General features: G+C 49.2%; 5 protein-coding genes across 5 annotated transcripts; 1 reads left to right on the forward strand and 4 right to left on the reverse strand.

The window, feature by feature from the left end:
* Nucleotides 1-2,137: 2,137 nt before the first annotated feature.
* Nucleotides 2,138-2,596, reverse strand: TOK1 (potassium channel; the record flags this gene model as incomplete). Its single annotated transcript, XM_043282571.1, has 2 exons — nucleotides 2,138-2,521; nucleotides 2,588-2,596. The coding sequence occupies 2 exons, from the start codon at nucleotides 2,594-2,596 to the stop codon at nucleotides 2,138-2,140; spliced, it is 393 nt and encodes a 130-aa protein (XP_043139937.1).
* Nucleotides 2,597-4,849: 2,253 nt separating this feature from the next.
* On the reverse strand, nucleotides 4,850-6,343 carry FET4 (low-affinity Fe(2+) transport protein; the record flags this gene model as incomplete). The annotated part of the gene is made up of 1 exon (XM_043282572.1): nucleotides 4,850-6,343. The coding sequence occupies one exon, from the start codon at nucleotides 6,341-6,343 to the stop codon at nucleotides 4,850-4,852; it is 1,494 nt and encodes a 497-aa protein (XP_043139938.1).
* A 1,742-nt stretch (nucleotides 6,344-8,085) lies between these two features.
* Nucleotides 8,086-9,132, reverse strand: AIM6_3 (altered inheritance of mitochondria protein 6; the record flags this gene model as incomplete). The annotated part of the gene is made up of 2 exons (XM_043282573.1): nucleotides 8,086-8,773; nucleotides 8,957-9,132. 2 exons carry the CDS (start codon nucleotides 9,130-9,132, stop codon nucleotides 8,086-8,088), a joined length of 864 nt encoding a protein of 287 aa, XP_043139939.1.
* Nucleotides 9,133-10,490: 1,358 nt separating this feature from the next.
* On the forward strand, nucleotides 10,491-11,407 carry ACHE_70261S (uncharacterized protein; the record flags this gene model as incomplete). Its single annotated transcript, XM_043282574.1, has 2 exons — nucleotides 10,491-11,022; nucleotides 11,079-11,407. The coding sequence occupies 2 exons, from the start codon at nucleotides 10,491-10,493 to the stop codon at nucleotides 11,405-11,407; spliced, it is 861 nt and encodes a 286-aa protein (XP_043139940.1).
* A 1,028-nt stretch (nucleotides 11,408-12,435) lies between these two features.
* On the reverse strand, nucleotides 12,436-14,016 carry ACHE_70262A (uncharacterized protein; the record flags this gene model as incomplete). Its single annotated transcript, XM_043282576.1, has 1 exon — nucleotides 12,436-14,016. One exon carries the CDS (start codon nucleotides 14,014-14,016, stop codon nucleotides 12,436-12,438), a length of 1,581 nt encoding a protein of 526 aa, XP_043139941.1.
* Between the last annotated feature and the right edge of the window lie 269 nt (nucleotides 14,017-14,285).

Here is a 14,285-nt window from a genome sequence, read left to right on the forward strand (position 1 = left end):
TCAATGAAAATACACCCTGTCTTTTCACCTGACAAACTGAGGCGAGCAGCTGATGATCCTTTGCCAGGACAGGTTGTAGAACCTCCAGAACCAATAGTGGTTGGGGATGAGCAGGAATGGGAGGTGGAAGAGATTCTAGCTTCCCGGGTATACCGACGGGAGCTACAGTATCAGGTGAAATGGACTGGATATGATGAGGACCGGACATGGTACCCAGCCGTGAATTTCAAGGGGTCCCCGCACCGGATACGTGACTACCATGAAGAGTACCCAACCAAACCAGGACCACCCTGTCGATTGGAGGAGTGGTTGAAGGCTTGGGAGGAAGGAATTGAGGAGGTCGATGATCATCCAGATGACAACAAGCCGATTCGGAGTTCGAGGACGAACTCCATCTAAGGAGGGGAGTTATGTGATGGCTCAGCGTCTCAGTGAAAGACATCAACAAACAATGCCACCTGAGCAAACAAAGAAAAGCACTTAGCGAGGCCACACAGCACTCATATAAAAGCCCCTTTTCCCGTAGATAGAATTCCTCTTCCTTTTTCTTCCCCAGATTCGATATTCTCGTCGATGGCTACAATAGTCTAGATAGGAATTCAGTTCGTTATTATCTACTATTCCGAGCTCGTGACAGCCAGGAGCGGTCATGGTGATTTTGCTGAGTACCATGAGCGCTTCAAACATGACAATGCCCTGTTGACATGCTCATGTGGCCGCAGAAAGGAGCCCTCCCACTTCTATTTCTGCCGTGACGGTCGCAAAGCAGCAGCACATCCATGGGGCCAACAACCAGTAGCGGACATCCTCACCAAAAAGGCCGGATTTACTGCATATGCGGATTGGCTGGGTAAATCACAATTCTATACAGCCATCTGTAAACGCCATTAGGATGCTGAGTGCATCAAACCTGGGAACCTCTAGGCTTACCTCTGGCTCCCTCCCCCTCCTCCCTCCTATTCTCTTTCTCCTCCATTTTCCTTTGTTCATCCCCCCCTTTTTTTCTGGTTTCCTTCCCTTGATTTCCTTAAGGAAACCCCAAGACGCCCAATTCGCTGTCTAACAGTTGCGAAAACCCAAGCAGCCCCCCGCGCGGGGGGCTACCTGTATTTAGATGATAGATGGTAGTTTAGCTAGAGAACAGGCAGTTCCGATCTGCCCGTCGTATGTCCCGCTCCGGGACCAGAGCCTCACCGCCTCGGCGGTAGGACTCGCCCCCCGACGTTAAATAGTACACACACACACACACATACACGTATTTAGATAGTTAAGCACTCAAGCACTTGTTCTACGTGTGGTTACCATAGACTTCAATATTATTCCTTCCGGCGCATATTAAACTCTCCATCTTCCGTACGCCATATAGCCTCGTGCAGTCGGATTATCGGCTCCCGAATCCCCGAACCTGAGCTACCCGCTTCATCCGGCAACTGGAGAAAATTCAGGATGGGAGGTACTCTCACTAACAAATCGCGGGTTTGCCCAAGCCACCGCGGGAGGACTGTCCATTCCACAGCAAGGTTAGTCATACGCTGGAATGCGGCGATGATGGTGTCGCTCATTTCGGAGATGAGGATTGTCATGGCTGGGACGGCCATCAGCGACCAGAGCACGCAAAAGGACTTTGCAGCATTCGTCGTGGGGGTAATGTCACCGTATCCGACTGACAGCAGACAGACAAAAGTGAAGTACAGGGCAGCGAAATACGTCAAGTCACCCTCCAACGCCCAGAAGACTGCGGCGCCACACGTCTAGACGATCCCAAAAGCAATCACACTCAGCCCAAGTCTATACCAACGATGGAACCGAGCAGTCTCGCGTTGGGTGGTGCGCATCGTGTCAAATCGGTCTTTGTCATTTTTCGCCACTGCCTCCGCGGATCGCCCGATCGAATGCTGAAAGAAGACGGAAGGTCGTCTGCAGCTGTGCCGTGATTGGTGGGCAATCTGCGAAGTGTTTGGTGTGGCATCCGCGATGTCGCTGTTAGCCCGCTGATGGATATATCCCATGACAGGTGAGCACTCAATCGTGGCTTGCCTTCTGCTCTCCATACGTTTCTGAACGACGTTTTTGTATACGACTTCATAGAAGGACCGGCTGGTACTTCCGACCACCGGACCCAGCATTATGATGCCCATCACAGCGTACGGGAAGATAATCCTCGAGCCACTGGGTCGACGGCGGTGATATCGCCGAAGCCAAGGGTGAGGATCTTGACATTAGAAAAGTACAGTGCATCAGCAAAGGTGAGGCTGATGAGCTTCTGGAAGATGGCCGCTCCGGCGGCTAGCCAGATGCCCAACATGGTGGTCTGCAGGATCAGGGTCCGTTGGCTATCTGTGAGGACGAAAGTCTGCGGATAGTGCCCCAGTAGGTAACCCAGCAAATTTATCATGAGTATCCCAGCCAGGGCAAAATAGAGGACTGCCGCAATGACTGCAAACCAGTAGGCCTGCGTGTAGATCTGATTTGGGAAGGTCGGAGCGGCATACATATGCATGGCAGATGTGATGCCGACCAGCTGGAATTATGGGTAACGTCAATCCAAGTATCAACCTCCTTTGCTATAATTATGCCAGGCACTTACAATGGCCATTGCGAGGTACCACAGAATGATAGATAAGGGCAGTGCGACAATTTATCGCACCGCCTCCGTAAAATTGCACAGTCAAAAGATATTCCCGGCCACACCACAGATGAGAGACGTGGAATTGAGCGCAATACTCCTACAGAAACGACTTTTAGCAGAGATATCAGCAGTTAACCCTAAGCTCCTGAATACCGCTCTTACCACTGAGGGTTGTCATATAGCACTTGGAGTGGGGCTCCATCTTTTGTTTTCTGATCGAAATGGATCGTACTTCGCCACGGCATGGCAAGCGCTACTATGGACATAACATTGGCAAAGGAGGCTGCAGTCGCAGCCATCAAGGGGATGGCCGTTGAGGCAAACCACCAGTCCTGGGGGTCGTTGTCCACCTGCGGACGCGGGAGGAACTTTTTGCATAACACCTTCAATAGGGACTTGCCTTTCTTACGAGCTGGATTCCGGGGATCCGGTGTAGCAACCAAATCTCCATCTGTATCTGACACCATAGTAGTTGGGCTTTACGCTTGTCTGAAGGACCTGAGTGGTTTTTAGATCAACCATTGTCTCTCGAAGGTTCAAAGGACATATTACATACAATTCACTCCCACATCTCATGGAACTGGAGAATAGAGTGGGACCGAGATATCCTGAAGCAAGGTATGTATTAGGGTCAAGAGACACAAGGACAACCATCTGGTGAGAGAAACGTGTGGTGATCGGAAATGAAGTTTTAGTACAGGACCTTAGCTAAGTACGAAACGAAATTTCAAACTCTGGTGGACTGGAAGCTAGCAGAGATTCGGATTCAGTGATTCACGGGGCGAGTTTCCATAATGAGGTTAGGAGTAGGAAATTAAGTCTCTTATTACACTGTAGAGACGGAAGAGCCAAAGATTGAAGATTAATTCTGGTTATTTGCCTTGATTCATCCACTTTCATTCCCACACATAATTTCACACACTCCCTCTCATCGTTTCTATGTTCCAGGGACTCCTGTGGTGTCAAAACCTCAGGGTGCTGGACATCTCTTTGAGAACCACATCTCGATGGTGGTTGCCATTCAGTTTAAACAGAAATCAATTGTCTTCATAGTGCATGAGGCAGTGCTGTTTTTATACAACAATACCTTTTTTAGGCCCAATATACATAGAATCCACACGAATTTGATTGGTGTGAAGTATCAGAGCCATCTATAAGACGCCCCAAACAATTGAGATGGTCGGAAGATGCCCCTCATACATCCCCATGACCATGTTCTTGTCCAATAACTCCAGTCCCGTGCCCTGGCGCAGGGGTCACTGGCTTCTGCAACCCCCATTCACCTTCTCCTATCCGCTTTCCGTAGAACTTAACCAGGAGGCCAACAGCGACAGGGCCAATGATAGTATTCAAGAGAATTGCCCATACGCCTGTTATAGAACCCTCATGGCTCACGTAGGATGTTTCGTTATACCCTATTTCAATGATCAAAAGGCCGATCTCGCCGCGTGCCACCATGGCAGACCCCAAAAGTAAACCAGATAGCCAATTTGTAAGGCTATCTGGCTTTCTTGGATTTGCCTGAGAGCTATGGTCTGCTTCATGGATGGTTCCTTCTACATGTGTCACAGGCTGCGCCTGTAGAATAAACGATATGTTATTTGGAGAGATGATCGGAGGGGTTACCAGGCTACCTACCCCGCACGGCGTACATTTGTATATAAAGCTGTCCGATCGGACATCTGTTCTCCTGTTTTTCAACGAAATCTTTTGTGTGATAGCTAGTCATTAGCACTACGGGCTTAGCCCATAACAGATGATACACTAACTATTGCTAAATATATCCACCATCACTATTATCCAATGATTCTGCCTCGACTCCATACCATCACGTGAGGCTTATACGACAAGGTCTGTAATAAGGATCCCCACGGTTTATCTGGTTTGCAGGAGATGTACTGCACTACTGCTGAGTTCCATGAGATTCCATGGATATTCTTCCATGGATATTCTTAGTCACAACACATGGTTCACCAGCTTTATTAGTCTTCCATGTGCACTAATTCTCATTTTAATTGGCAACAATAAATCCGCTTTTGGCTCTACCACAGATTTTCCCGCTGGAAAGTCATTAGGATGTGTTAGGGGTCAGGGCACGCAGCGCTAATGACTATCTCACAAGAGATTTCCTTGAAGTATATGTATGTTGGTCAAGCCGATTTCGAGAATCACTGTGCTCATCACGCTAATCAACCACTTCTAAAGACCAAAAAACAAAATCTAACCCTTTACAACATTCAGCTCAACCTGAAATGCCTTCAAACCGTTGACAAAGGCCAGAAGCTCCAGCCGTCTCTTATAGATATTCTGCAGATCTATACGCCTCTGATCATCAGCTGAGTTGTGACCCGTGATCAGAATGAGCATGAAGAATAACTCGATTAAGCTTGGCGGAACATTGCAAAGCAGCTGTCCCGTCATCGTCCATTTCATCGCGCTTGCACCGGCAATAAGACCCAGGATTGTCAGGAAACCGGCGACGACAGTCAGCTCATGTGCGCAGAATCGGTTCATCAGATCTGAGGCACGACGCGTGAGGGACTCTTTCCGTGTAGATTCTTTCACTGGGATTGGTAAAGCGACCATTTCGAAGAGTTTGGCGTCTTGAGAGTCGATTTTGGTGAATTCAGAGTCGACATAGCTGCGGCGACAAGCCTGCATGTTTCGAAGCACGAATCCGTCGTTCATACCGATAAGGCCCGCATAGGTCCCGATTATAAGCCACCAGTTTGAGTCGAAATGCAGGAGAGGCCCGATCGCGACCCAGAAGATGATGACAGCCAGGAGAATCGCAGTGCCGACTAGGGTGCCCACGAGGTCCGCGTAGTAGAAGATCGTGCGCTGGATCTTGCTTACTCCTGGAGCTGGAATTATGACGACATCGTTGTCGAGAGTATCGCCTGTTAGCAACCTGAGGTGGAACTCGAGTGTGGAGTCGATTTTGAAGATAGCGTTCAGGCAGCGACGTGTGTGGGCGGCATGTCGTTCGCAGATATTGGCGAGGAACGCGAAAATGAACACCATCAATGCTGACGAAGCAGAATTCATGTACAACTGCCATAGATTACTATATTTGTAGAGATGGCCGGTTCCAATCCAGGCGAAGACGCCAACCCAGTATAGGCTAACAGTGCCCAGGTGGCCGAAAACATGGGATAACCACGTAATACTTCGTCCGAGCCAGGTCTCCAAGGGGAGTTCTGCATTAGAATCGATCGCATTCCTGTATTGGTTGGCCAAATCCATCACTCGGCTGCGCTTCTCCTCGTCTTCTTTGTCTGTTTCTTGATGGAGTTTGGCCAGCATTCTGCTGTGGCTGAGAATACGTGACTGCAACTCAGCGACCACTGCCATCTCTTCCCCGTAGGCATTCAGCTGCTGTCTGACAAGAAACGAGTCAAACACATAGCTGATAATAGCTTGGACGTCGGAGATCAAAACTTGCCAGCTGTCTGTGCCTGCGTATTTAATGCCGAGCAGAGCCCAAACCAGAAGGCTCGCGAGGATAAGAAAGAAAACGGGTTCTGAGCCAGACACTCGAACAACGGTATCAAGCCAGCGATCAAGCAGTCTAGCTTTGCTCTTGGGGGCGTATCCAGTGAAATTAGGCATGTCCGCTTGAACGTCCTCTCTCCTAGTCCATTGGGTTGGGGCTACGCCTTGGATCTGAGCCCCAGCTCCTGGCTTGCTGAGAATACTCATAAGACGGTTCATTTTGATTCATTGATGGTGCGAGACAGCCCTGAATGCGAAGCAATATACAAGGTCTATCTAAGGACACTGAATTCAACTGGTAGGATGGTTAGCAGATCTAATGGTCAGCTCTTTAACGGCACAAATATGGACAAACCAAATATGCTTTTCCATCCCTTTAATATTGCGTTGACTTGGATCAAGGCGTTGATATCCTAATAGTCTTTTGCCTTCCGCCAGAAAAAGGTCGTCTATAACCTCTGTGGATAAGGCCATCCGGTGTGGCTAGTAGCAAAGAAATAACAAATAACCAGGCAGATGATAGTAGGCTATTCATCGGCATAGGATTGGAAATACAGTATCAGATAACAGATATTCTTAAATAATAAGACCAGCAATAGTGTTGAGGATTAATGCATGAGAAGGCTGAGAGAATATGCACGTACCCAACTTTTTCTAGTTCGGCTAGGAGAATGTTAGCTATTTTATCTAGATTAAGCTTTTCACCGACAGTGACAGAAAAGCTTGGCTTGCCCGTGAAGTTTGTCTTGCACCTAGGGCCCTATCTAATGATTAGTTTCGCAATTAGGCATCAGCGATAAACATGCGAGTCCTATGCATGCCTCATTGAAGGCTACTAGGCCACTAATGCACTCACTTGGCAGAAGAATCTCCAGCAACCTGCATGTTTCTTCCCCCCTTCCCACTTCTTTCTTATGCGTCCCGCATATCAACTTATCCTGTGCAATATGCCCTTCTCGCCACGATGGTCATATTAGTCTCTGAGCCCTGGTAGGTGCCATGAATGTGGGTGCGGTTTCAACCAAACATCATTTTGATAACGTAGGTGCCTAGAATGGACTTACCGAAAATTTCTCACCGTTTATCAAACGCTATTTACCATCATACCTCGCGGGCCGTGCGGTTGAGGCAGTCGGTCTCTGGATCGTACCAATCCCAGCCGTGAAATCCCACATTTAGGCCTTTTCCAGGATTATCCTTGCTGTATGGTCAGAATCTGAGGCCAATCATCTGCAACAGAAAGGCGGAAACTTGTAACAGAGAATGTTGCGTCTCTAATTATAGTAGCGTGACTTTGTTGGTGCTTCTGCCTACAGCTGATTAGCTTTATCGTGGTGCCCGGAAAGCCCAAATACCTCGATAGTAGCGAAGGCTCATCTGGATCTGTCACTCATGTCGTTACGCTTCAGAGCTCTGAAATGCATTTCTTTGCATGTCTACTTAATGCATCTCAAAATCTTAGAGTTTCTAGTCTGTTCGACTTGTACTTTATACCAAAGTGTTTCTCAACGTCGTAGTTTTGCTTCTATAAAGAGCGATAATTTAAAAGGACGCAAAATAAAAGTTATGTACTCTTTTTAACAAAATCAACCACAGTGTTTCTTGCAGTGTTATCCCGCTGCGTCTCCCATGTTGCCAACATTGATTAAGTCGACTCCCTCTCGTTCTAGAACACACCATATATACTTCCGCAAGCCCCGAGGCCAGCTAGGTACTCTCCAGTAGCGAACTCGCAGGCTGCGTCTGTGTGCAATCTTAATGTAGCTGCGTTCAATGGCCAGCTGGTGTTGGGCAAAGCCGTCGCATGAGAGGGTACTAATCGCAGTGAAAAAAAAAAAAAATCTACCGAGGCGTAATAACTGTTTGTAATATTGTATTCCTTTGGAATCGACATCATGGGCTGTATTTGATTGTCTTAAATTTTGCCTAGCTCATATTCGGGGTTCGCGCTTGACTCCACGTCATGGTGAGGAGGAGCAGAAGGCTCTGCCTCTAACAGCAGCTGCTTTTGAGGCAGCCTTTCCGGTGGCGCTGCGCTTATAGAAAATATCACGATATGTCTGGTTGGCGATGATGGCGTGAAAGGGCACATTCCCCATGGCGATGATCGTGACAGGGCGCTCGTTGATACCTGTCCCGTTGAAATTTGTCAGGTACCCCGCTTTGCGCAAAGGCCCTAGTTGGTCTACCACAAGAGGCCAGAGTTTATCACCGTTTGCCTTGAAGTTGAGCAACAATACGAGAGTCTGGGATGGTTCTTTGGCAAAGGCCCCAGCCAGTGATGAGTTATTCCCTTGTGGGGGCACTGGCCGACTTGGACGCTTGTTACGCTTTTGGAGTAGTTCGAACAAAGGCGTCAGGTACAGACTGTGCAGCGACGCGTCCTGGTGAAGAGAGTAAGGAGTGTGGCCAACGAGCACGTCTTCGTTGGACGGCCAGATATCTGCCTTGATACTCAAACACCCAGCATCGATGGCACAGTGCAAAGGCGCCCTTCGCCAGTAGTCGCTAGAAGAGTGGCATCTGACGGGATCGAAGCCGTTCTCGTTCCAGTGGGAGAAGGCAGCGGGACCAAGATTAGCATTGGGGTCGTTGGAAATGAGATATATCATGCCATCCCAGACGGGTGGGACGAGGTTGAGTAGTCCCCTTGGGATAAAACCAACAATTAGCGCTGGTTATGACCATGAGACCGCAAGTTGTACTCACAAGAAAATCACCCAACCCCAGAATAAGCATAAGAAGGCTTTGCAGATGAAGCCTATTGTAGAACATGGACGTGTACTATAGGGTGCGTAACAGTATGTCCAGGCAGTCATCAGGCGGTCTGACCATACTTGCCGTGGGAAATCCATCCCCTTGCTCACTCCGCACGCATTCAAGCTGCTTGAAGGCAGACCTGAATCTGAGAAATCACCGACAGAGCTCTCCTCGTGTATCACTTGGAGGGGGAAATTGTAGTTCTTGTCCGCAGAAGGCGCGTCACTTTCCTCACCAAGTGAAATCATGACTGAAGAAATGTATCTCTCCTGCCGAGACTGAGGCTATTACTATAGAGGGACAGACAGGAATTTAATCACGAATATCCATGTGTTGTTGCTGAAGAGAAAGAGAGGACGATTGTGGAGTCACTGAGCGCAAGAGGGTGTCTACTGCTACAAATACGGACAAATCAACCCCGCCAGGCTCTAGGTAGCCATAGGAAGGGTTCTTTGGGCCCTGCGAATATTCAAGATGAACAGCCTCAATGATCATCCCGTCTACAATAATAGCATGGACTGCCAAGCTGACAGGTAAGGCTTGTTTAGGACAAGCCTTGTGACAAGCGATTGAGAGCCAATCACAAAAAGTGCGCAAATAATGCGTTCCACGGGTCGCCCCGCAGAGATCTAGGTCGCTGGACGTCAGGAGCTGACGACGTTCTGTCGACAAAATTAGTGGCTCTCACTACGGAGGAGGCCCATACTGTGACTCTCTCGAAAGTGGAAATTCGCCCATAACGGTTTTGGAGCCGTCGCTCGTAGTCTTTACTCGGCCTGCTTGCTTCCGCTTTGTTCATTGTATGTGTCCTCTAGTATGAGAGCAAAATAGTGTGGAGCAAGCCAGGAGCTGCAAACCATAGATATGCTGGAGAATATTGCCAAGTTGAAAGCTTAAAATAATGCTGCCTGATTTCGAATGAACCGTTCTCCGTTGGCTGTCACTCTGTATCTAAATCTTGTTTCGGGATGATCTGAGCACTGTAGTGGGCAACATGTACCGAAAGAAAATGCGGCTGCCTGGCTGGGTTGGGCCTAAGCTCTGGGCCCCTGCAAATCCTCCAAGCTTGGCTTGGTGCTTTGTCTGCGCTTCCATTTCGTGCGCTCCAAGCATGCGACATCTCCGTTTTCTTGTATATGGGTGGAGTCGAGACTAACAGATCTATGGTTGCCCGACAGTGCGCACCAAAGCCTCGGTCTTGTTCGTCCACGCTTATCACCACAGGGTTTGTTCTAAATTAGAAACAGACGGTCGCGCAACGCCGCGAATATGTCTGTAGACAGTCGCTTGGACAAAGTCAACACCCCACGATTTGGGTCATATAAGAAAAAGAAATTGTGTTATGTCTTTGACTCTCGTCCCTTGTTTTCTACCCCATCGCCGACATATACCCAATATAGTCGCGACGTGTTGAGAGCCATCTACACCATTAGAGCCATTCCCTTGCTGTTACTCCGATCCTTTGCGAATTTAACATGATCTAGTTATCGCTCTAGCATGGTCATCTACTTGAGTCCCTACACTCTCACACTCATTTGATTTTGCCATTCACTCCTTCGCTCCGCCCAATTCCTTCTTTCTGGTCGCGACATGCACAACGGCAGTTATGGCGCGGGTAGACAATGACACTGCTCTCCGCAACATGCCCTTGGAGCCTATATCTTCACTGGCACCGTTCTCTGCCCTGATCATGTCAATTGTGTTGATTATTCTTTTCTTGATTCGTTACTACATCTTGGAGGATCTTCTGATTCCTCGGATTTATGGACGTATCTACACGGAATTGAGTGAACTAAACAAACGTGGTTTCATCAATCACCATATAGCTGGGACTACCAAAATCGTGATCTTGATCATAGCGGCCTACCCATTTATTAGCGCGATATCCGGAAAGGCTACGTTGAAGTCCCCGTATACACGTGGAAGCATCTTCACAGTCGGTGACATCCTGTTGGTGGCCGCCCAGATGCTGATCGCCATGTACGCGTTCGAGCTCATCTATCGAATAAAGCTGTCACCAATTGCCGTGCTGCACCACATCGGGACGATTTTGATCGGCCAGGCAGCCATCGCCATCAGCCTGAGACTGGTTCGCGAGCCCGACGCAGATATCGAGTTCATTCTGTGCACGGTGTGGGGTGCGTCTATTTCTCCCCTTCGCTGCTCGCCTCGTGACTGACGGGTGCATCATCAGGCGCTTTTGATATCATTTCCGAGTTCTTCCCTCACGTCGCAATCATTCTCTACCGCGTTTTCCCGAACAGACATGTCTTCCTCAAACGAGTCTTTCTCCTGTCCTGCATCACAACGGCGACGGGAACCACGTGCGAAACGATCGTCACCATGTACCTCTTCGGGAGCCTTTGGTCGCGGTGGCAGATCGCCTTCAAGGTCGTCACTCCCATCCTTCATGTGGCTTTTTCTGCCGCTCAGATCCATGGTAGCATTGTTCTCTGGAAGATGTATAGAAAACAATGCCAATATGTCAAAGGGTCTGTTCCGGTCGAGGGAGCCGACGCTTGAGACGGAAGTCCATCATCCGGAATACCAAGATAAACATACAGATATAAATCCAAGTGGGCAACGTGATGCACCATATATGTTCTACTAGGTATTGCTCGAGTTTTCCGTTGAAATATTACTAGTGATAGAAGCATAATCTTGTGATTTTATCATTATAGCCCTGTATAATGACCACTCAGCGCATTGGGCATCAACGCCGGGGTTACATATATGCTTCATATATGTCCGCAACCCGGGAGTTAATCTGTTCTGTTATATTTCGCGTACATAAATCATTTCTTCTGAGTCCCTAGGGGAAGTCATCGATACTCCCAAGACTCGGAGGCCTACAACACCTAGCCTAGTTCAACTTCGACATGAAGATTGAAAAATACACAGTCCCGATTTTCTACTCCACGGACCAGCACTAATTCCACCCTGAGAGACTCCTCGTATTTTGGCAGATGTTCAAACTGGTATAAAATTCGCCAAGTTCCTTATTACCATTGGCCATATTTAATCATTTTCTTAAGTTTCCTGAACTCGCATAATGGACTCAACCCCAAAGGGAGAAGAAAGCTTTAGAAAAATTATGATAAGGAAGATAAAGTGAAAAAAAAAAAAAGAAAAGATAGAATATTTGAACGAGGGTAATATTGAATGAGGATAATAGACTACTTTAAATGAATTGTGGGCCCTCTGCTCGCTACAAAACTCTACAAAGACGAGAAGAGCAAGTTGGTTTTCAATAGGGTATATTAAACTGCTCGGAAGTGATCTAGACAACAGGAGCAATGAGGATAGGTCAGGAGAAAGACAAACCAAAGCAGACAGGTAAAAAAGCAGAATAAATAACCAGATCATCCCAACGCCTTGCCTCCATAGACTCATAAACATCATTCGCTTGCATAACATGCCCAGAAAAAGGAGAACAGAACAAAACCAAGAAAGCAAAAAACATAACCATTTTAACTCCGTAACTGCCCGCTCTGTCTGTTTGTCTAATGTGTGAGGGTATCAATCGTGAAGGCACCAGAACCTTCAAGCCACTACTGGCTGGCGGCGTCTGCGATGGTGGTGAAATCGGCACCAATGCCAACAATGTTGGAGGTAGCGTCGAGACCGTTCAAGGCCTTGTCGCTAGAGCTAGATCCACTGTGACCCTTGGGGGCGCGCTTCTGGTTGTTGGCAGCTTCGGCGATAGTCGCAGCGTCAGCACCGATGCCGACGAGGTTACCAGCGGCGTCAAGGCCATTCAGGGCCTTATCAGAAGAGCTAGATCCACCGTGGCTAGAGCTAGAACCGTGGCCCTTGGGGGAGCGCTTCTGGTTGGCAGCATCGGCGATAGTGGCGGCATCGAGACCGTTCAGGGCCTTGTCACTGGAAGAGCTGGAAGAGCTGGGACGGCCATGGCCCTTGGGGGCGCGCTTCTGGTTGGCGGCGTCAGCAATAGTGGTGAGATCGGCACCAATGCCGACAATGTTGGAGGTGGCATCGAGTCCATCGAGGGCCTTGCCGCTAGAGCTAGATCCACTGTGACCCTTGGGGGCACGCTTCTGGTTGGCGGCTTCAGCGATAGTCGCAGCGTCAGCACCGATGCCGACGAAGTTACCGGCGGCATCAAGGCCATTCAGGGCCTTATCAGAAGAGCTAGATCCACCGTGGCTAGAGCCATGACCCTTGGGCGAACGCTTCTGGTTGTTGGCGGCCTCGGCGATGGTCGTAGCGTCAGCACCGATGCCAACGACGTTACCGGCGGCATCAAGGCCATTCAGAGCCTTGTCGCTGGAAGAGGAAGAAGAACCGCCATGGCTAGAACCATGGCCCTTGGGTGAACGCTTCTGGTTGTTGGCGGCCTCGGCGATGGTCGCAGCGTCAGCACCGATACCAACGATGTTACCGGCGGCGTCAAGGCCATTCAGGGCCTTATCAGAAGAGCTAGATCCACCGTGGCTAGAGCCATGACCCTTGGGCGAACGCTTCTGGTTGTTGGCGGCTTCGGCGATAGTCGCAGCGTCAGCACCGATGCCGACGAGGTTACCAGCGGCGTCAAGGCCATTCAGGGCCTTATCAGAAGAGCTAGATCCACCGTGACTAGAGCCATGGCCCTTGGGCGAACGCTTTTGGTTGTTGGCGGCCTCAGCGATAGTAGCGGCATCAGCTCCCATACCGGTGATGTCGCCCAAAGCACCGGTCCAAGTTGAGACCTGTTCACCGGTGGAAGAGCTCGAGCTAGAGTGGTGGTGGCCGCGAGGGGAACGCTTTTGGTTGTTGGCAGCCTCAGCAATAGTGGCAGCATCAGCGCCCATGCCAGTGATGTCGCCCAAAGCACCGGTCCAAGTCGAGACTCGTTCACCAGTGGAACTGCCAGAGCCAGAGTGGTGGCCGCGAGGGCTGCGCTTCTGGTTCAGATACTCCTGGAGGGTCATGGCATCGGCGATCGCACCAGTACCGTCAGAGATGGCGCCAGTAACGTCAGAGACCTTGTGGGAGGTCGAGCCGTGGGAGCCACGGGGGTCACGGGTCAACAAGTTGGAAGAGCGACCAGCAATTGGTGCACTGAGGACGGAGTTGGCAGAGAGGATGGTGGCAAGAGCCACAGTAGCAAGCTTGGAAGTGTTGACATACATTTTGAATAAAGATTGGTTGAAAGTGAGAAGATGCTCTAAAGCAAAGAGTTGTAGGAAGCGGAAGGCTTTGAGATTGGAAGCTTTGTAGTGAAGATGATTGTGATTGTTGTTGATGGAGAACTCAATTCTGGGACAGATTCAAGCACTCTTTTATAGACCAGTCCTCCTATACATTGGTCATGAAGTTGTATGCGAAGATGGCCCCCAGGCTGACCAGCGGACACCTCCATCGCGATGATGTATAGCAAAGGTTGACCTTTGGGGTCCAA

The sequence above is a fragment of the Aspergillus chevalieri genome, chromosome 7, assembly GCF_016861735.1.
Source record: "Aspergillus chevalieri M1 DNA, chromosome 7, nearly complete sequence".
Classification (NCBI taxonomy): domain Eukaryota; kingdom Fungi; phylum Ascomycota; class Eurotiomycetes; order Eurotiales; family Aspergillaceae; genus Aspergillus; species Aspergillus chevalieri.